The sequence below is a fragment of the Hippocampus bargibanti genome, linkage group LG09 (genome assembly GCF_051943395.1).
Source record: "Hippocampus bargibanti isolate YZ-2025 linkage group LG09, ASM5194339v1, whole genome shotgun sequence".
NCBI classification, from domain to species: Eukaryota; Metazoa; Chordata; class Actinopteri; order Syngnathiformes; family Syngnathidae; genus Hippocampus; species Hippocampus bargibanti.
In genome coordinates, this window is record NC_142742.1 from 1,943,508 (window position 1) to 1,966,320 (window position 22,813).

General features: G+C 40.5%; 1 protein-coding gene across 2 annotated transcripts; it reads left to right on the top strand.

The window, feature by feature from the left end:
• The first annotated feature begins 532 nt into the window (after positions 1-532).
• On the top strand, positions 533-22,086 carry shprh (SNF2 histone linker PHD RING helicase). 2 transcript variants are annotated; one of them, XM_089005215.1, is made up of 29 exons: positions 547-720; positions 1,263-1,806; positions 1,877-2,006; positions 3,480-3,698; positions 4,592-4,670; positions 5,561-5,711; positions 5,798-5,900; positions 5,990-6,249; positions 7,888-8,367; positions 9,679-10,009; positions 11,528-11,691; positions 12,627-12,883; positions 12,965-13,086; positions 13,203-13,291; positions 14,401-14,493; positions 14,590-14,697; positions 14,842-14,984; positions 15,922-16,095; positions 16,184-16,246; positions 16,325-16,550; positions 16,613-16,750; positions 17,570-17,671; positions 17,735-17,806; positions 17,891-18,079; positions 19,360-19,452; positions 19,533-19,619; positions 19,718-19,896; positions 20,323-20,403; positions 21,328-22,086. In XM_089005215.1, the coding sequence occupies exons 2-29, from the start codon at positions 1,273-1,275 to the stop codon at positions 21,425-21,427; spliced, it is 4,767 nt and encodes a 1,588-aa protein (XP_088861341.1). In that variant the 5' UTR covers positions 547-720; positions 1,263-1,272; the 3' UTR covers positions 21,428-22,086. The 2 variants fall into 2 exon arrangements, 1 of the variants encoding a protein (XP_088861341.1); XR_016116099.1 differs by lacking the exons at positions 19,718-19,896; positions 20,323-20,403; positions 21,328-22,086 and having other exon boundaries at positions 533-720; positions 17,891-18,027.
• Positions 22,087-22,813: the final 727 nt, after the last annotated feature.

The window sequence follows — 22,813 nt, forward strand, 5'->3', positions numbered from 1 at the left end:
AATCACAAATAGAATATAATAAAATACAATTATAAATAGAAACGAGAGGTATACAAAAAAAATGCAATTTTAAATAGGTGGGTTTTGAGATGGGATTTTGGCGCTCGCGCTCTTATAATTCGAAATCCAATCGTATGTCCATTGTATATGCCAAATTTCTGACACCAGTTTTATACGTGAAAACAACAAAATCACATATAATTCAAATACGAGACATAATTAAGGGTTATACTCCCATTATAAAGTATCATAATCTTAATTTTCGCAAATATATATATATAAATATATATATATATATATATATATATATATATATATATACACAGTCTGATTAAGACGTCAAGCTGTCGATGACATGTGTCGTCACATCCGGTTAAAATGGCGATCACTAACAGCAACAGCTTCGTTCAATGAAGAGTGATCTGTACAAAAGTCGTCAAGCTAGCGCTGATGTGTGTCATCACATCCGGGTAAATGGCGACCTCGAACAACAATAATAGCTTTGTTAAATGAAGAATGAGCTTTCCAAAAGACGTCAAACTCGCGCTAATGTGTGTCGTCACATCCGGTTAAAAATGGCGACCAGGAACAACAATAATAGCTTCGTTAAATGAAGCGGCGAGATAAGTACATTTCTTCTTGAGTCATGGCGTTTTGGTGACATAACATCGTTTCACGGACCGGGATTAACAACTGAGTTCCTGGTGGGCGCTCCGAAGTGTAAATATTCTCTTCTTTTTTCATCATTTAATGAACGTCATAGTACTTAATTATACCTCGCGATTGTCTCTTTAAAATGCCTCAATTTCTAACGCTGTCTCACTTTACCGTCATTGATAGTAAGATTGATCAATATGGCCTTAAAATATATTTCGTTTCTGAGTGGTTTGCCTTAATGGAATGTGTTTGAACATATACACGCGCAAAAGCTTGTTGATAAAGCAAAACAATAGCGACCTATCTATTTTTATATAAATTAGACTACCGGTAATCTGTTCCAGTCCCCCTAAAAACATAAAATGTCATTTTCTGGCATTTAATGAAGAATAACGTCACTGTACAGTAAAACATAAAAGCAAAGTAAATTATTGTTTTCACGAAGTCAAATAATATTCAAAGACATATACACTTTAGTGCCTTCTTGTGATGTGTCTTCAAAGGAGAAGGGAGGCCTATTGATTGTTATTAGCAGGTATTTGCACAGTTCGCACCTTTCAAATGTTGCTTGGGAGTCTCTTACGTGATCTTGCATTTTGTTTTAGAGTTTCGACCATGAGTAGTCGCAGAAAGAAGGTCCCCCCAGTGAGGGTGGACGAGGAGGCGAAACAGAGGTTGAACTGGAACATGATGGAGGATCGTAGGAATGAGGAGGACATCCTAGTGATACCATCTTGCTCCTCGCTTCCTACTAACCCATCTTCAGGTGTCTCCTTGAACGCCCTTCCACAGCATCCTTCTCCAGAGGACCTCCCAGGAACATCGTCAGACACGTCTTCCGCTTCCCTGGCACTCACCGTATTGCCCGTTGCCCAACTCAGCAACACCTGGAAGGCGCTCGTCGGGGAGTTTCAAGTTCAACCGGCCCGACTGCCATCGGAGTGCCGACAATGGGCGTTTGTGATTCGCAAATTGGTGGATCGGCTTTGTGTCAGCTTCGGGAGCGCCGAGGAAGCCGACGGAGACGACGACGACGACACATGCGCCGCGGAATGTAGCCTCACTTGCGCCCTGCTCGAAGATCTGGACTGGCTTCAGAAGAGAAGGGTTTTACAGCTATGCCACCAAAAAGAAGAGGACTCCTTTACGGTGAGCGGTCTTGAGAACGTTTGGGATTACTCCCTGAATGAGTCTTTAAACATTTTTTTTTCTTCATAAGGTTGGTATTTACCTACTGGAAAGCGGTCTCGGCAAGCCAGAATTCCTCAGCGAGGGAAACGCTCGCATGAAGAAAGCCAATCAGCTCATGCAGAAGATAATGGAGGTTTTTTACGACTTCATCATTCCTGGTTAGTGAAGTCATCACGCCGCAGAAGAGCGAATCTATCACCCATTTTTTACTGAAAAACTTACAGAATTTGATGTCTTTGTGAAACGCCTTAAAGGACAACCGACGTCTGCGGACAAGTTGTGTCCATAATTTGTAAAAATGCTTCAAATTACTTCTACTGAGCGTATTTTAATAAGATTCCACCGCATATAGCTATATTTTACGTTTTAAGACTCGTGCTGAATATTCCGAAAGTCTTGTTTTTGAGTTGGTGACGAGTGCGTACGTGACGTCACTGAAGGAACGCCCCTGACCGAAAAAAAGCCGTCCTTCCATCACGTCAATGCTTGTTTGGTCTGAAAACCTCGTGTTGCGCCAGAAGAGGGCGTCCAAGCTCCATATAAGAAATTTATCAGCCTGTGGACACGCAATACACTGTCATGTCTACAAGAGGTCGCCATTTTCTGCCTCTTTTCTGGGACGCTACATTGCAGTCCAGATGCCTCAAAATGACATGGAATAAATTCTTTAATCGATTGCAAACATGTATGCTTTCCTCTTCAGAACTTGGATTCGAGCCGTCAATGACACCAATATAGCATCCCAGAAAATGCACAACATGGCGCCAAAGCTCCGTTGAAAATGGGCTGATTTGTCTGCAGGGAATTTGTGTCAGCGAGTATCAAATAGTAGTCTTGGTGCACACAACGATTCACCATTGCGTTATTTGTGTAGTTTTCCTTCTAATTTCGCAGTCAACACGGTGTTTTCAGATGAAAAAAAGTACCCAAAATGCATTGTGTGGCGCTTTCTCGGTCAGGGGCGTTCCCTCCGTGACGTCACTTAGGGCAGGGGTGTCAAAATCATTTTTTGCCGCAGGCCACATTGTAGTTATGGTTTCCTCTCGAGGGCCGTTATGAATTTGGGGAAGCCATTAGAATGTTTAAATCCCTTCAAATATTACATATAGAGCACACAACAAATTAATGAATAACTTGTTTTCAAATCTGAAGTCAAGAATAATGACTTTTATTGTGGTTGACATCCAAAAATATGAAATTTTGGCTCAGATTTTAGCAATCGTCATGGAATTTAACAAGTTTGATTTTCTTTCGCGGGCCGAAAAAAATGATGTGGCGGGCCGGATTTGGCCCGCGGGCCTTGACTTTGACACCTGTGACTTAGGGCATCGTCATCAACTCAAACAAGACTTCCGGAATATTCAGCGCGAGTCTTAAAACGTTAAATATTGCAATATGCGGTGGAATCTTTGTCAAATGCGCTCAGTAGAAGTCATTTGAAGTGATTTTACAAATTATGGACGCAACTTGTCTGCAGTTGTCGGTTGTCCTTTAAATACCTTTCAAACCCCCATTGAAATGTTATAAAGAGGAATTGGACATAGACAAAATGAGCTCACTTTAGCCTGGTTCGTTAGTGGAAATCATAGCGAGTCTTTGTTCCGTGTCTGCAATATTTTTCCCTCCACAAGTGGTGGATAACGAAGAGGAGGAATGCGACACAGATCTGGAGAGGCAGAACGTGGAGGAGCTCTACGACTACATCAGACGAGTGCATCAAACCGAAGGCCGACGGGAAGCCACATCTGACGTCCAGCATCAAGCTTTGCTCCCGGTGCTCCGCCCTTATCAAAGTCAGGCGGTCAACTGGATGCTGATGCGGGAGAAAGTCAAAAATACTGCCCCAAAAGGTAGATGCAGAAATAGCACAATACGCTCACCGTTTGTAACAGCAGCGTGTATTCGCCCCAAAAACCGCCATGCTTCGGTGAGAAAGCCAAAAGAAATGTCAAAAAAAGCCTTCTAGACCATCCGCATTTTATTTGCAGCGTTTTAATTCATGCTAAACACCGCCGCAAGCTAGTTACAAGAGGGGGTGCGCACTTACGCAAGCAGACAAGTGCAGCTATTTCCCCTCTTGATTTTTTTTTCATGTTCAATCGAGATGTACAGGTCATAGGTCACATTCATGGGTGCAGCTTTTTATTTTTTTTTAACTCATTCACTCCCATTCCCGAATTTATTCGGGTATTGAAAATATGACGGAGAGCGCCATTCCCGAATTCGTTCGGGTTTTGGTTTTTCTTACTGGGGTGCCGATAAAGCGGTGGTCAGACCTGTGGCAATGCTCTTCCCTCCCACAAGGGGGTAGCATTTCTTTTTTTCAATGTTAACACTTTGTTACAGCTCCAGTTGTTGTTAAAGCGCTATATAAATAATAATAAAAATAATAAAATAATAATAATACATTTAATTTCTAAGCGCCTTTCAAAACTCTCAAGGACACTTTACAGTCATAGGATTTTTTTTGTGCGGGTGAGCAGCGGCAGCCATTCTCACCAGTATTCACTCTACCCGGAAGTAAATCAATATGTATGTATTGTATTTTGTACATCTGCCCCCATTTCAAGATCAGATAACTCCAGACCCATATCATTTAGGAAGTAACTCAATATTCTGTGGGTCATGGAATTCGAGTGACAGTGACAAAAACCCTGGCACTGGAGTGGACATTTTTGCACATCGTCTGGCAGTGAATGAGTTAATTGATTGAGATCCCCCCCCCCCCCCTCGTCTTTTTCAGAACAATCGCTGCATTATTTGTGGCGGGAATTGGTGACTTTGTGTGGCAAGAAACTGTTCTACAACCCTTTTACCGGCTGGTGAGTAACTCATCTTACATAACCGTGCAGGCACTTGGTATAAATGAAATTTTATTATTATTATATTATTATTATTATTATTATTATTATTATTATTCTCGTGACAGCGCCTCAACACAGTTTCCCTGTTGTAAAAAAAATGGTCAATGGGCGCCCACAAAAATGCGATTTTAAATACGGATGAAATTTAGGAGGCATCAGATGACCTTCTCGTTTTTATTTTATTTTATTTTAAATAATAATAATAATAATAATAATAATAAATTGCAATACAGATAACATCCGACTTGCGACCAGCTCGACTTACGACCACCCGTACTTACGACCATGACCTCCATTTTTAAAATTGTAATTCCACACCTGGCACTGCTGATAATAATAATAATAATATTAATAATAATAATAATAATAATAATAGTAATAATAATAATAATAATAATAATAATTATTATTATTATTATTATTATTATTATTATTATACATTTCATTTATAAGCGCCTGTCAGAACTCTCAAGGTCACTTTACAGTCACAGGATAAATGTTTCTGTGGGTGAGCAGCGGCAGCGACACGCACCAGCGTTCATTCAACCCGGGAAGTAACTCAAATTGATAGAAAGCTAGCTAATAGATAGCTAGCTAGCTAGATCGCTAATATGGTTCCTGACTCAAATAACTAGCTAGCTAGCTAACTCAAATAGATAGAAAGCGTGCTAGGGCAGGAAGGGGTGGGGGTCGACATTCAACCTTTAAATGGATTTTGACTTACGACCATTTTGACTTACGACCGTTTTAGGATCGTCGGAACGGAATTCTGTCGTAAGTCGGATGTTCCCTGTATTTGAAAATGTCATTCCTGAAGGCTCCATTTTAATGAAAGTCATCACTGTCAGTTTAATCCGCGAGTTCCCCCTCGCCGGCGTGGAGCGACCCGGCGGCGTCCTGGCCGACGAAATGGGTCTCGGAAAGACGGTGGAAGTTCTGGCTTTGATTCTATCTCATGTCCGACAAGACCTGGAGCAGGAGGCCCTCACCTTGCCTGTGGTGAGGACCGACGTTTGCAGATGAGTCGTAGTCCGAAAATGTGAAATAATCGACAGCGTTGTTTATTTTATGTTTGTTTGTTTAAGGGGAAATCTGTGAATTATTTTGTTCCCCCGCCTCCTCTTGAGCGGCAAAAAGTTAGCCGCTGCAAGCCGGAAGTGCAGCCCAAAATAAAAACAGCTCACCCTGGTAGGCCATTCTCCCTCCAAAAATCACTGAACTCAAATGCTTTGCATTCTTCTTCATTTGATTTTACTGTCGTCCGTTTTTCTTGACAGCGGTGCGCGTGATGCTCCTCACCGCCATCCAAGAAATGCGCTCGGGCAAAGGGGCCTCGGTCAACGCCGTGTTCACGTATATCCGAGCCAACTACGGCTGCGACCTCCTGAAGAATCGAGGCCACATCAAGAAGACGTTGGCCAAACTGACGGACGAAGGCCTGGTGGAGAGGGTGAAGGGACGCGGCCTGGCGGGGTCCTTCCGATTGGGCAAGAAGTACAAGGACTCCAAGAAGACCCTTACTGCACTGCCCAAATCTGTAAGCAAAAAGAAAAATACATCTTAGTTGACTATTGTGGCTTCTGATTTTATTTTTATTTTCATTATGGTGGGGGGAAAAAAAAAATACATTACGTATATTTTTATAATATATGTACGTATATATACAGTGAGACCTCAACTTACAAACACCTTATCTTACAAACTTTTCGTCTTACAAACGTGAAAATTAAACCTTATAATAAGCACTATTTTCATAATACACACCCACCACGGCTGGCGGAGTGATCTTCGGCGGAAGCACACGCCCGAACAGCACCAGAGGTTAAGTTACCAACAGTCCTTATAGAAGGTGACTCTCCTTCCTTCCATAAGCCATAAACGACCATCAAAAAGGTCAATAAAACTTTATTTTACAGCACAGTTTATTTCTTTAATTACAGTCCTCATGTAATGCGCCTCTCCAAACAGCAATTCCCTTTGACCTTCGACCTCCAACGCTATTCCATCAAGCCATAAATGACCATCACAAATGTAAATAAAGTGACTTTATGATACAATGCAGTGTATTTCTTTCATTACAATACAATAGCACATTTATTATACATAGAATAAGGTATGCTGTGTGTAGTTTTAAGGCTTATTTAGTTGAAAAGTATATTTTATGGAAACCCGGGAACGGATTATTCCCATTTTAATGGTTTCCTATGGGAATTTTTTTTTGAGATACACACTTTTCGCCTTACACACTCTGTCTGGGAACCAATTAAGTTCGTAAGTTGAGGTCTCACTGTATATATTTTCCCCGCTACCATAATGAAAAGAAAAATAAAATAATAAAACATATATATTTATATAGCTAGCTAGGTATTTGTTGTCTATTAGCTATCTAACTAACTAGCTGGCTATCTCGCTAGCTATCTATTTGCTGTCTATTAGCTATCTAACTAAGGAGCTGGCTATCTCGCTAGCTATCTATTAGCGTTCTGTCGAGCTATCTAGTCTAGATAGCTGAATGTTAACTAGCTATTAGCTAGCTAGCTTCCGGATTGAGTGAACGCTGGCACGTGTGGCTGCCGCTACTCACCCAGAGAAAAAAAACTTCTCCTGTGACCGTAAAGTGACCTTGAGAGTTTTGAAAGGTGCTTAGAAATGAAATGTATTATTAGATATAGATATAGATGTAGATATAGATAAAAATAAGAATGGAAGCACTGTCATCTTTGACTTCAATGGACTGCCGAGAGATGTAGATATAGATATAGATATAGAAATAGCGCGTGTGGCTGCCGCTGCTCATCCGCAGAAAAAATATCACTGTAAAGTGTCCTTGAGAGTTTTGAAAGGCCCTTATAAATGAAATGTATTATTATGATATAGAGATATAGATATAGATATAGATATAGAAATAGCGCGTGTGGCTGCCGCTGCTCATCCGCAGAAAAAATATCATGTGACTGTAAAGTGTCCTTGAGAGTTTTGAAAGGCCCTTATAAATGAAATGTATTATTATGATATAGATATAGATATAGATATAGATACACACACACACTCACACAAACCTAAAAATACAGCCAAACGCTTGGCAACAAAAGTGAGCACATCCATGCGCAAAAATAGTCCAAATACTTAACTTCAATCATACTTTTTGTCCCCCCAAACCCACTCCCGCCCCCAGAATCCAAAAGTCATTGATCACCCTCCCAGGAAGACATCCCAGAGACGCGCGAAGGCGAAGGCAGAGGTGGCTCTCCAAAACTCCCTGAGCGAAGACCTGGCCGACATCAGTTTCCCGACAGAGTCCCGAGGAAGCGCGGCCGAACCGTGGTCTGAAGCGGCGGCGGAGCCCCCCGTCGTGGCCTCGGTGGTCCCCTTCAACTCGGCCGACTACCGCTTCGAGTGTATCTGCGGCGAGCTGGGCCTGGTGGACTACAAGGCCCGCGTGCAGTGCATGAAGTGCCAGCTGTGGCAGCACGCCCGCTGCGTCAACTACAAGGAGGAGAGCCTGGACACCACTCCTTTCTACTGCCCCCACTGCCTTGTGGCCATGACGCCCGTCTCCACGGGGGCCACGCTCATCATCTCGCCCAGTTCCATCTGCCACCAGTGGGTGGATGAGATCAACCGCCACGTCAAGTCGGCCTCGCTGAGCGTGCTGGTGAGAGAGAGCGCGTGAAATCGGCCCATGTTGTTTGAAAGATTTGCAGAATTCTTCCCGTGTCCACACGATTTATTTATTTATTTATTTATTTATTCATTTATTATCTTTATTTATTTATCTATCTATTTATTCATTTATTTACCTATCTGTATCCATTTTTATTTATTTATTTATTTATTTATTTATTTATTTATTTATTTATTTATTCATTTATCCATCTATTTATTTATCTATCTATTTATTCATTTATTTATTTACCTATCTGTATCCATTTTTATTTATTTATTTATTTATTTATTTATCTATCTATGTATTTATGTATTTATCCAAATATTTATGTATTTATCTATCTATTTTTTCATTTATTTATTTACCTATCTTTATCCATTTTTATTTATTTATTTATTTATATCTATTTATCTATTTATGTATTTATTTATCCATCTATTTATGTATTTATCTATCTATTTATTCATTCATTTATTTACTTATCTATTTATTTATTCATTTATGTATTTATTTACTTATCTATTTATTCATTTTTATTTATTTATTATTGTTTTATTTATGTATTTATCTACCTGTTTATTTATCATCTGTTCATTTGTTTATTTGGAGTCAGAAATTATTTACATTTATTGTTTATTTATTTTCATAATATCTACTTATTTTTTTATGCAACTTTTAAATTGATTTAGTATCCGTGTATTTATTTGTGGTATTTATTTATTTATTTATTGTTTCATTGTTTGTTTATTTATTGTTTATTAATTTAGTATTTATTTATTGTTTAATTTTTATTTATTTCCGGTTTGTGTAAGTATTTATTTATCTTTATTTGTTCATTTATTATCCATTTATTCATTTATTTATTCGTTTTCTTTATTTTGTTTATTGATTTATCTTGTGTTTAATTATTTATTTTTTTGGGTTTGTATTTATGTATTTATTCTGTTTATTTATTTGTAGGTGGGAATTCCTTAAATTGTTGATTTATTTTCGTATTTATTGATGTAAGTAGTTATTTATCTTCTTAATTATTTAATTATTATCTATTTCTGTTTGTTTATATATTTTTAAATGTATTTATGGATGGGATATTATTATTTATTTATTATTATTTTTTTCAAATTGGCTTCTTCAAACTAAAATGGTCACCGAAATTACACGGCATGCCCCCCCCCCCCCCCCCCCCCCCCCCCCGAAAAAAAGTGAATATTTTGATTGCTTCACACAAGATTATGTAGTACATGAAGGCCTGTTCGCCCCCATCCTTGTTGTTGAATTGGACCTTCTCCTCCATCCCAGGTCTACCAGGGCGTGAAGAAACACGGCTTCATCCAACCGCGCCTTCTGGCCGAGCAGGACGTCGTCATCACCACCTACGACGTTCTGCGCTCGGAGCTCAACTACGTGGACATCCCGCACAGCAACAGTCGCGACGGCCGCCGCTTCCGCAACCAGAAGCGCTACATGGCCGTGCCCAGCCCCCTGGTGGCCGTGGAGTGGTGGCGCGTGTGTCTGGACGAGGCGCAGATGGTGGAGTGTCCCACCGCCAAAGCGGCCGAGATGGCGCTACGCCTCGCTTCGGTCAACCGGTGGTGCGTCAGCGGTACGCCGGTGCAGCGAGGCTTGGAGGGTGAGAAAAATGAGCCATTTTTAACATTGAATCACCAAATTACAGCTGTTTACAATAACCATAATAATCAAAATAGTCACAATAATAATAATACATATAGTCACAATAGTCCGACTTACGAACGAGTTCCATTTCGACCAAACGGTCGTAAGTCAAAATGGTTGTAATTTGAAATCCATTCAAAATGCTGAATAGAGACTCGGAGGCTAAATGACATGCAAACTCACCCCCCTCTGGTGTCATCACGCGGTCGATTGCTGTGCGAGAGTGAAATGCTGGCTGGCTGGCTAAAATTTGCATATGCGTTGCTGGCCTGCTAGCGCGTTGCGATGCTAGGCGTAGAATTAAAATGTTAAAAATAGGGACTGGAGGTTGTGGTCGTAAGTACGGGTGGTCGTAAGTCGAGCCGGTCGTAAGTTGGATGTTACCCCTATAGGGGTAACATCCGACTTGCGACCAGCTCGACTTACGACCAACCGTACTTACGACCACAACCTCCATTTTTAAAATTGTAATTCCACACCTGGCACTGCTGATAATAATAATAATAATAATAATAATAAGAAGAAGAAGAAATACAGTAAAGTCTCGTTATATCGATATTCAAGGGAGTTCGAAAAAATATCGATATAACCGGGACTATCGATATATCCGACCCTGTTTGCATGTAATTTTCTCCGTGCGTGCATAGAAATAGTATCGATATAACCGGGACTATCGATATATCCGATATCGATATAACGAGACTTTACTGTAATTGTAATTTATAAGCACCTTTCAAAACTCTCAAGGACACTTTCCAGGCACAGGATAAGATTTGTTTTTTTCTGCAGGTGATCAGCGGCAGGCAGACGCGCCAGCGTTCACTCAACCCGGAAATATACACCACTAACTCAAAAATAAAATCGGCACAATAACATTGAAATAAAGTAAAACTACTCACCATTTGATGACAATGCTCTGATCTTACCTTGAAAAGGGCATCCGTTTTCCTTCATTTCTAAATGCTACTAGCTAAGCTAGCTGTGTCCTGCATCTAGTTGTACAAAATGGCGAATTACTGTGATTCACATACTGTAGCTAACAATATTGCGTCTAAACCTCCGAGATAAATACCAAACAAACTTTCCGAGACTCGTGAGGTGTCAAAAATAATAGCCGCCACAACCGCTCTGTGTCCTCAACATGCGGACACATGCGCGTAATTAAAATAAAAATTAATTCATGAAAATTAAAACGATTTTTCTACTCATCTTCAGGCATGTTAGCAACATGCTAATTATGCTAGCATCCATTTGATAATATTACTGTAATTAAAGTACGGTAAAAGTACTCGGCTTTTCTTGGAAGGGATTTATGTTGGCACGCGTCTCCGGTCATTTTCGTGCTTGTCGTCCCACGTTAGCCACTTTTAGCTTTTAGCAACATGCTATTCACGTTATCGTCCCCCGCTCGCTGAATTCATGAGCTCATTCATTTATTTGCCTTTTCAACGACTTTTCGGCCCTCCCTCTGCAGACCTTTACGGCCTGGTTCTCTTTTTGGGCGTCGATCCGTACTGGGTGAAGCACTGGTGGGACCAATTGCTGTACAGACCGTATCGCCGCGGCAACACGGAGCCGCTCTACAACATGGCGGCGCAGCTACTGTGGCGCTCAGCCAAGAAGGATGTTATTGATCAGGTATTGTCATGGTTAAAATCTTAAACGCCTAAATCTTACACGCCTTGTGTTGTTTTTATTCCTTATAGAAATTACTAACTAGCTATCTAGCTGACTATCTATTAGCCATATGGCTGGCTAGCTAGCTAATTGAGCCAGGAAACATATTAGCTATCTAACTAGCTATTGGCTGTTCTATCTTTTTGAGTTACTTCCGGGTGAGTGAACGGTGGCGAGTGTGGCTACCGCTACTCGCCCAAAGAAAAACTGATCCTGTGACTGTAAAGTGACCTTGAAAGTTTTGAAAGGCACTTATAAATGAAATTGATTACTATTACTAGCTAGCTAACACTCTATTAGCTATCTAGTTGGCTATCTATTGGCTATATGGCTGGCTAGCTAGCTAATTGAGTCAGAAAACATATTAGCTCTCTAGCATTCTATTAGCTAGCCAGCTAGCTTTCTATCTTTTTGAGTTACTTCCGGGTGACTGAACGCTTGCGCGTGTGTCTGCCGGTACTCACCCACAGAAAAACTGATCTTGTGGCTGTAAAGTGACCTTGAGAGTTTTGAAAGGCGCTTAGAAATCAAATGGATTATTATTGTTATTATTATTAGCTGTCTATTAGCTGGCTTTCTTTCTTTTTGCTATCTATTTGCTACCTAACTACCTAGCTGGCTACTGAGCTAGCTATCTATTTGCTATCTAACTGGCTACCTAGGTATCTATCTATTTGCTATCTCACTAGCTAGCTAGATATTCGTTATCTATTAGCTAGCTAATTATTATTATTATTATTATTATTATGATTATTATTGTTGTTATTATTATCTGGTTGGCTATTTAGCTAGCTATCTATTAGCTGTCTATTGGCTAGCTAGCGAGATTTCTAACTATTTGAGTTATTCCGGGTTGTGTGACTGCCGCTGCTCACCCGCAGATAATTTTATTCCAGATCCAAATCCCCCCTCAAACGGAGGAGGTACATTGGTTACGGTTCTCCCCGGTGGAGGGCCACTTCTACCACCGACAGCACGAGGTGTGCTCGCAGGACGCCCTGCTCAAGCTACGCAAGCTCTCCGACTGGAGCCTGAAACTGGGCAGCCTGGACCGCCGCACCGTGGCCACCATCCTGTGCCCGCTCCTGCGCCTGCGCCAGGCCTGCTGCCACCCGCAGGCGGTTCGCGGCGAGTTCCTGCCCCTGCAGAAAAGGTGACGTGATGTTCGATCGCAAGCTATTCTCAATGAAAACAAATTGCTGACCGCCAGAGTCTCGGCTTTGCTTCTTGACAGCACCATGACGATGGAGGAGCTCCTCAAATCACTGCAGAAGAAATGTCGAGTGGAGTGCGAAGAGGCCCACAGACAATTGGTGTGCGCTCTCAACGGCCTGGCCGGAATCCACATCATCCGAGGTATGACGACAAACAACCGTGGGAATCACTTACCAGCTCGCCTTTTGTCGCTTTTGTACGCCGCGTTTCATTAGCGAAATAGTGTCACTAATAATGACCTCGCCCCCTTCTCGCAGATGAGTTTGAGCAGGCGGCCGAGATGTACCGTGAAGTGCTGCGCTCATCAGAGGAACACAAAGGACGACTCAAGACGGATTCGTTGCAGGTAGACAAACCAAACGCCATCTGCTGCGTCTTCGATTTACATATCAAGAGAAGCGTCGCCGTCGCGCGGCCAAATGCTTGCTAATTGTTTTTTTTCTTTCAATGGATCGTATGTGGGGGGCGAGAGGGGTCTCTGGTGCCTTTCGGGGAGACGGCGGTTAAACAATGGCTGCCGCTGCAGCCAATAAAATAAATACCGTGACTGTAATGTGTCCTTGAGAGTTTTGAAAGGCGCTTAGAAATTAAATGTATTATTATTATTATTATTATTATTATTATTATTATTATTATAATGCAGTGCACAGTTTATCATGCAATCAGGTTACAATGTATATTCTTTTGAATATTCCATTTATTTATATATTCATAATAATACTAATAATAGGATTAATAATAATAGTAGTAATAATAACAATCAATATAAATATAATAATACACTCAATAATAAACTCTCAAGGACACTACAGTCACTGGGTTTTTTTTGTGCGGGTGAGCAGCGGAAGGCATTCGCGCCAGCGTTGACTCTATTTATTAATTTTAATTTTTTTTAGTTTTAATTTTAATTTTAATTTTAATTTTCAATAATTTGTGATTAAATTGTGATTTAATTTTTATTTTTATTTTTATTTTTATTTAACTGGAGTGTGACTGTCGTGTAACTGTAGTGTAGCCGTAATGTAATCTTGATTTCATTTTAATTGTAATTTTGATTATATTTTTGATCAGATGAATTTGGTTTTATTTCATTCATCCATTTTCTGACCCGCTGTATCCTCACAGCGGTTCCGCGGGAAGCTAGGGCCGATCCTAGCTGTCTTCGGACAATCGAAGGGGGACACCCTGAACCGGTTGCCAGCCAATCGAAGGGCACATGTAACGAACAAAAATCTGCACTCATACTTACACCTTGGGATCATTTGTCAAGTATTCAATCAGCCTGCCATGCATTTTTTTTTTAAACGTGGGAGAAACCGGAGTACCCGGAGAAAACCCACTGTGAGCTCAAAGCCCCAACCACTTGTCCACCGCGCCGCCCCGGTTTAATTTCATTTCAAGTTAAATATCATCATCCGTGCTGATCTGGGACCGATTTGTGTGCTTTGTTGACAGAGACTTCACGCTACTCACAATCTGATAGAGTTGTTGAGCGCAAAGCATCCTGGGATTCCTCCCACCCTGCGAGACGATCATCTTAGCGAGGAGGTGACGTCCAACCGTTCCCTTTCGTCCTGCTTCAACTTTTTGCATTGTGAAAATGTGGTTTTCATGATTATTATTATTTTTGGGGGCCCTGGTCAGGCTGAGCAGCTGCGTCAGCACTACATGACAAAGTACGACTCTGAAGTGGCCGACGCCCACCAAGCCCTGCAGCCGGTTTTACAGAACATCAAGGAGCTGAAGCGCAAAGTGAGCTTAGCAATTCGTCAACTTTTTATATTTTACCAAACGTTTCATTCGTCACGCTCAGCGAAGTTTACGTTGAAAAAAAAAAGCTGAAAAACTATCAAATATTCTCTTCCTGAACACCACTTCTCTGCCATATTTATCCAGGTCAACTTGAGCTCCCCCTGGTGGCTGGAGGTCATCCAACGGGCGGTCCGTTGCGCCACCGACGACGACCTGGTGGTCCGCATCAAAAACGAACTCACCTCCAGCTACAAACAGCAAGCACACAAGCTCTCCATGGCTGACAAGTAAACTTTTCAAATGACGAGTTTTAATAATAATAATAATAATAATAAATTTCATACCTTTCAAATCTCTCAATGTAACTTTACAGTCACAGGATAAGTTTTTAAGTGGGACCCGGAATAACTCAAATAGATAAAGCTAGCTAGCTAATAGATAGCTGGATAGATAGCTCGATAGCCATATAGCTAATAGCTAGATAGCTAGGTAGAGAGCTAGATAGTTAATAGATAGCTAGATAGATAGCTTGATAGCTATATAGCTAATAGCTTGCTAGTTAGATAGCTATTTAGATAGCCAGGTAGACAGCTAGATACCTAATAGATAGCAAATAAATCAGCAGCGGCAGCCACACGCGCCAGCGTTCACTTAACCCCTAAGTAACTCAAATAGATAGAAAGCTAGCTAGCTAATAGCTATACAGCTATCTACGTGGCTATCTATCTAGCTAGCTATCTGTTTGCTATCAGCTATCTACTAACTGGCTAGCTAGCATTTATGTCCGTATTTAATCGGGACATTCAGTGTATTAGCTAACTAACTATATAGCTAGCTAGCTATTAGCCATAGAGCTATCTAGGTGGCTAGCTATCTAGCTAGCTATCTGTTGGCTATCTATTAGCTATCTACTAGCTGGCTAGCTAGCTTTTTATCTATTAACTTCCGGGTTGAATGAACGCTGGCGCGTGTGACTGCCACTGCTCACCCACAGAAAACCTTATCCTCAGACTGTAAAGTGACCTTGAGAGTTTTGAAAGGCGCTCAGAAATGAAATGTATTAGTATTATGATTATTATTATTATAGATAGCTCGATAGCTATATGTAGCTAATAAATGGCTAGCTCGATAGCTAGGTAGCCAGATAGATAGCAAATAGATGGCTAATAGATAGCAAATAAATCATGAGCGTTGACTCAACCCAAACGTTTTTGCCCCCTGCAGGTTCCGTGATGGCCGTGGTCTTCTGTTCCTCCTCACGACGCAGATGGAAGACCTGATCAAGTCGCAGAAGATTGTCCGGGAGGCGGTGAAGAACCTGGAAGGTCCGGCATCCAAGAAGGTGATTGACGAAGCCACCGTCTGTCACCTCAGGCCCATGCGGCTTCCGCTCAATAAGTGAGACTTCCTTATTCTTTTACATTCGCAATGTGTTTCATTTGATGGAAATAACACACGAAACTGAATTTAATTCCGTGATTCTCAGTTGCGTGTTTTGCAAAGCCGACGAGCTGTTCACCGACTACGAATCCAAACTCTTCTCGCACACGTAAGGCCAACCCGCTTCGGGACGCCATTTTGCCGCTTTCCATCCGTGACGTCAAAATGGCCTCCGTGTTCCCAACAGGGTGAAAGGCCAGGCGGCCATTTTTGAGGAAATGATCGAAGACGAAGAAGGCCTGGTGGACGACCGCCTGCCCACCACCAGTCGAGGCCTGTGGGCCGCCAGCGAGACGGAACGCACCCTCAAGACCGTCCTGACCTTCGCCAAGGCCAAGCGGATGGACGGCGAGTTGGTGGAGGAGGGCAACGCCTTCATGGAGCTTTTTGAGACCTGGAAGAAAGAGTACAAGGTTAGCATCGGATGCGTTGCCTTCGCGGCTCGGGGATTTATTAGCGCTCGCGTTCCCGTCAGGTGCTGCACGAGTACTGGATGGTTCTGCGGAATCACGTGTCCGCCATTGACGAGCTGGGAATGGCCACCGAGAGGCTGCGCGTGCGGCTCCCCGACGAGCCCAAGCCAAAACTTTTGCACATCATCGAGCCGCACGAGGTACGTCCTCCTTTGTCCACCATTTTCACACTTTTGATATTTATAATAATACTACATTTCCTTTCTAAGCGCCTTTCATAACTGTCATAAAAGTCACTTTACAGTCACAGGATCAGTTTTTCTGTGAGTGAGCAGCGGCAGCCACACGCAACAGCGTTCACTCAACCCGGAAGTAACTCAAATAGATAGCAAGCTAGCTAGCTAGCGAAATAGATAGCTATTGGCTAGCTCAAATAGATATTAAGCTATATAGCTAGCCAATAGCTAGCTAATAGTTAGCGAATAGATAGTTAATAGCTAGCGAATAGTTATTAGCTAGCAAATAAAAAGCTAATAGCGAGTGAACAGCTAATAGCTAGCGAATAGATAGCTTATAGCTAGCTAATACAATGCAAATAGATAGCTAATACCTAGCGAATAGAGAGCTAAAAGCTCGCTAGCTATATAGCTAATAGATACAGTAGCTAGCTAAATAAAGGGATAGCCAGCTAGATAACCAGATAGCCAGCTAATAGATTTTCAAGACGTCTTGAATGAGGTCAACTGAAGACGCATAGCTGATGGATTGCCTACATCTGCTCGATTAATAATAATAATAATAATAATACATTTAATTTTCAAGTGCCTTTCAAAACTCTCAAGGTCACTTTACAGTCACAGCATAAGTTTTTTTCTTGCGGGTGAGCAGCGGCAGCCACACTCGCCAGCGTTCACTCAAATCGATAGCAAGCTAGCTAGCTAGCGAATAGATAGTGGCACTGTTTTCGGGTCGCAGGGTGCATAGAGGGCTGAAAACTGCATCCGATTTGATCTTTCCAGGTGGACCAGAACCGAGTGAAGCTTCTCAATGACCAAGCGGTGGCCAAGTCTCAGCTGCAAAAGAAACTGGGACAGTTTTTATACTTGACTAACCTGGAGAAGGTACCCCCCCCCCAACCATCCTCCATTGCAGACGATAACATTCACCAATCTCCACCATTTTAGTCCCAGGACAAGTCCACTGGCGGTCTGAACCCGGAACCGTGTCCTATTTGTGCCCGGCCTCTCGGACAAGAAGTGAGCGTCCTTATTACCAATGTTTATTTTGACTAATTTTCATGGAACCGACACCATTTTTTGTTTCTCCCTTTGATTTGTCAGTGGGCGGTCCTGACGTGCGGCCACTGCTTCTGCAACCAATGCATCGCCATCATCCTTGAGCAGTACAGCGTGGGCTCGCGGCGACGTGCCATCAACTGCGCCATCTGCAGGCAGACCACATCGCACACGGAAATCTCGTACGTGTTCACGACGCAGGCGTCCAGCCAGGACCAGGATATCCCCGTTAAGGTTGGTCAACAACATATGTACAATTTCATGTTCCTATTGCTAAAAATTGGCATCGTCTCAGTTTACCGCTTAGCTAATTTCAAACAACAGCGTTGCTAACCAAAATAGATAACTACTACTTCGATGACTCCCAACAGATTTTTTCAGCGCAATTTTGAAACGCAGTATTCAAGTTGAAAAAGTATGACATGCAAAATATACAATTTCTAAATATCTATATATTTTTTTAATGTATTTATATATACATGTATATATTTTATGATGGAGGACACTGATTTGCTGTGGCGACCCCTGAACGGAAAAGCCGTTCATTCATTCATTCATTCATTCATTCATTCACTTATTTATTTATGTATGTATGTATTTATTTATGTATTTATTTATTATGGGTCAGTTTATTTATGTATTTATTTGTTATTGGTCATTTTATTTACTTAGTTATGTATTTATTCACTCACCAATTTATTATGGGCCATTGTATTTATTTATTCTGGCTCATTTTATTTATTAATTAATTAATTTATTTATTATGGGTCAATTTTTATTCATTCATTTATTCACCCATTTATTAATTTATTTATTATGGGTCGTTTTATTTATAATGGGTCAATTTTTATTTATTCGTGTAATCACCCATTAATGTATTTATTATGGGCCATTTTATTTATTATGATTTATTATGAGTAGTTTTATTTATTTATTTATTTATTTATTATGGGCCATTTTATTTATTATGATTTATTATGAGTAGTTTTATTTATTTATTTATGTATTTATTATGGGGCATTTTATATATTTATTGATGTATTCACTCACTCATTTATTTATTTATTATGGGCCATTTTATTCATTTATTGTGGGTTATTTTATATATTTATGTATTTATTCATTTATGGGTCATTATTTATGTATTTGTTTTTTAACATATTCATTTATTTATCTATCTATTTATTTACTTATTCACCCATTTATTTATTTTTTTATGTATATAATATGCTTTTTAGTTCGTTGATGAGAAGGTTTCTTCAGCCGTCATCTGTACTTTTTGAAGGTGTCGGACGTTTCGCCTCCTATCCATGAGGCTTCGTCAGCGAACTAAAGTCTGACCGGTTGTATCGGCCCTATTTCTATTTTTTAGTTTGTTCTATTTAATTTTAACATTTGGTCCCAACATTTGTATTTATTATTTTAAAAATAAATAAGGTGATGCCTTGTTAATTTTCGCGAAAAAATGCCCTCTTTTTAAGATTGGCTCATTAACCAGCTGCCGTCTCTCGCAGGGGAGCCACTCGACCAAAGTGGAGGCGGTGGTGAGAACCCTGAAAAAGATCCAAGTGAGCGACCCGGGCGCCAAATGTTTGGTCTTCTCAACGGTAAGCCGTCGCCGCCGCAAGCTTTGGAATCGTCACGCATGACCCGAAATATTTACGCCGCCTCTCCCGTTCCGTTGCAGTGGCAGAGCGTCCTCGACATCATCGCCAAAGCGCTGTTTGACAACAACATGGAGTTCTCGCAAATCAACGGCATCCAAAAATTCCAGGTTCCGACACTTTTTGTGTCGCCGTGTGACTGTTTTCATGAATACTTTTTGTCAACTGTTATTTCCACCACCCCGCTGATTCCTCTATTGCGATTTAGGAGAACCTGAGCTCGTTCAAATACGAGAAGAAGATCAACATCCTTCTGCTTCCGTTGCACACGGGTTCCAACGGGCTGAACATCATTGAGGCCACTCACGTGCTGCTGGTGGAGCCCATCCTCAACCCCGCCCACGAGCTGCAAGCCATCGGACGCGTGCACCGGATCGGGCAAACCAAGTACGACTTTGGATGAAAAATCAGTTATCAATAAAAAAAATACAATCAGTTATCAATTAAAAAAAAAAAACAATCGTGTCGCACCCTTGTTAATCATATAGGGGATTTAAATTGCCATAATAATAATCACAATAATAATAATAATAATAATAACAATAATAATAATAATTATTATTATTATTATTATTATTGTGATTATTATTATATTAAAATAATAATAATTATTAATACTGTCAATACTTTTACAATGTAGCGCAAAAAAAAAACAAAGAAAAAAGCGAGTAGGTGAGTTTTTTCAGCACTGTCAATTTAAACTAATAATAATACACGAATGAAATATTTATTTTCTCCATCCAGTTCATTTATTTATTGACCAATTACCCGATTATTGAAACAATCGTTATTGGCAACGCTGTCTCCCACCAGACCGACATTCGTCCACCGCTTCCTTATCAAGTCCACCATCGAGGAAAGGATGCAGGCCATGCTTAAAACGGCGGAAAAGAGGTGCGGGAACCAATGGTGGATTTCATCCCCTCAAAAAAAACATGCACAGTATGACCTTGACATCCCAACTCCAGTGTATTTATTTAATTATGTAACTATTATGTTTATTTATTGGGAGTCATTTTATTTATTTATTATAGGTCATTTTATTTGTGTATTTATTATGGGTCATTTTATTTATTTATTATGGGTCACTTTATTGATTTATGGGTCATTTTATTTATTTATTATGGGTCATTTTATTTATTTATTTGTTTGTTTGTTCAATCGCCCATTTATTTAGTTGTTTATTGTTTAATTTATTTATTATGGGTCATTTTATTTATTTATTATGGGTCATTTATTTATTTACCAATCTATTTATTTCAGGCCATTTTATTTTTTTATGGGTCATTTTATTTTTTAATTTTTTTAAATATATTGATTTATTTACTGTGGGTCATTTTATGTACTTATTTATTTACTTAGTGATTCACTCACTCATTTATTTATTTATTATGGTTTTTTAATTAATTTATTATGAGGCATTTTATTTCTTTATTAGTAGTCAATTTGTATTTATTTATTTGTTTATTTATTATGGGGCATTTTATTTATTTATTTATTTATTTATTATGGGCCATTTTATGTATTTACTATGGGTCAACCTTTATTGATTTATTTATTCACGAATTTACTTATTATGGGTCATTTTATTGATTTATTTATTATTCATGTCTTTTTTTTTATTGCGAGTCATAATTTATTTGATTGATTGAGAAACAACTTGGCTCAAAATCGGCCACCTGAGGCCAGTTATTCGCTCTTGCACCAGCGCGGTATTTGCGTCGCTAGAGCGGCGGCCATTTTTTATGTCAATGACTTTTTTTAATTGGTCAAGGAACAAATTCCAGGTACCAACAATAAACCAAATTCTTTTTGCAGTCACACCCGGGCCGCCATGAAGCACTCGGAGGCCGCCGTGCTCACCGTGGCCGACCTGGCGGACCTTTTTAGCGAAGATGACAGCCAACATGTAAAATGAAGGACGAATCACGGCTTTCGGCGGCACGTGTGGACAACGCCGATTCACTTTGGCCACCGGTGCCATTTCTTTCTTAAAAAAAAAAAAAAAAAAAAGACATTGATGTAGATTTGAATACACGATTGTATGTACAGTACATTGTAAAATCTTGTGATTTGGACTCAAATCATCCCTTTTGCTGTTTTTCACAGCTTCCGGGAAATAAAAGGCAGTTGGGACCAGCCGGCGGCACGCTTGTAAAGTCGCACGCAAGGAAAGAGGACTTTTTTTTCCACTCTCGTGTCATTAACAAAAGTAATTAGCGCCGTATTGCACATTCCCTCTCTCTCTCTTTTTTTCCCCTTAATCTTCTTTGCTGAGTGAGTGTGGTGTCCCCCACTCCCCCCTCCCGTGAAACTGGTGTTTTGTTGAATGTAGGGGGGCGGGGCCAATGACATCTCAAGATTTTTTTCTCTTGGGAACCAAACTTGTAAACTCAAACTTCACTTTACAAGGTACCGTATTTTCCGGTGTATAAGGTGCATGCCCAATGAATGGTGTATTGTCAAAATTTTCCATATACAGGTAACATCCGACTTACGACCGAGTTCCGTTCCGACCAAACAGTCGTAAGTCGAAATGGTCGTAAGTCGAAATCCATTCAAAATGTTAAATAAAGACTCAGAGGCTAAATGACTCGCAAAATCCCCCTCTCTGGTGCCATCACACGGGCGATTGCTGTGCGAGTGTGTGACATGCTGGCTGGCCAAAATTGTCGTACGCGTTGCCGGCCTGCTAGCGCATAGCGGTGCCAGGCGTAGAATTAACATCTTAAAAATAGGGTTTGGAGGTCATGGTTGTAAGTATGGGTGGTTGTAAGTCGAGCTGGTCGTAAGTTGAATCTTACCTTACATACATATTGGTTTAAGTAGCGCTTAAACAACCACTGAAGCTGAAACAAAGTGCTAATATGGCTTATTTGTGTGTTGCGGCGCCAGGTGTAGAATTAAAATTTTAAACATAGGGTCTGGAGGTCGTAAGTTGAGCTTGTCGTAAGTTGGATGTTACCTGTATAATGTGCGGCGGAGTATAAGGCGCATCCCCAATGAATGGTGTATTATCAAAAATTTTCCATATATAAGGCACACTGGACTGTAAGGTGCTCCTTCAATGAATGAAAAAAGTTTTCCATATATAATAGAGGTAAAATCCGAGTTACGACCGGTGCAAGTTACAAGAGTTACAACCACCTGTACTTACGACCACCAGACTTTTTTTTTGTAATTTATTTTTTTACATTCTACGCCTGGTACCGCAACGCGCAAGCAGCCGGCGACGCGTACTACAATTTTGGCCAGCCAACATGTCACACACTCTCACAGCAATCTACTGCGTGACTACTCCGAG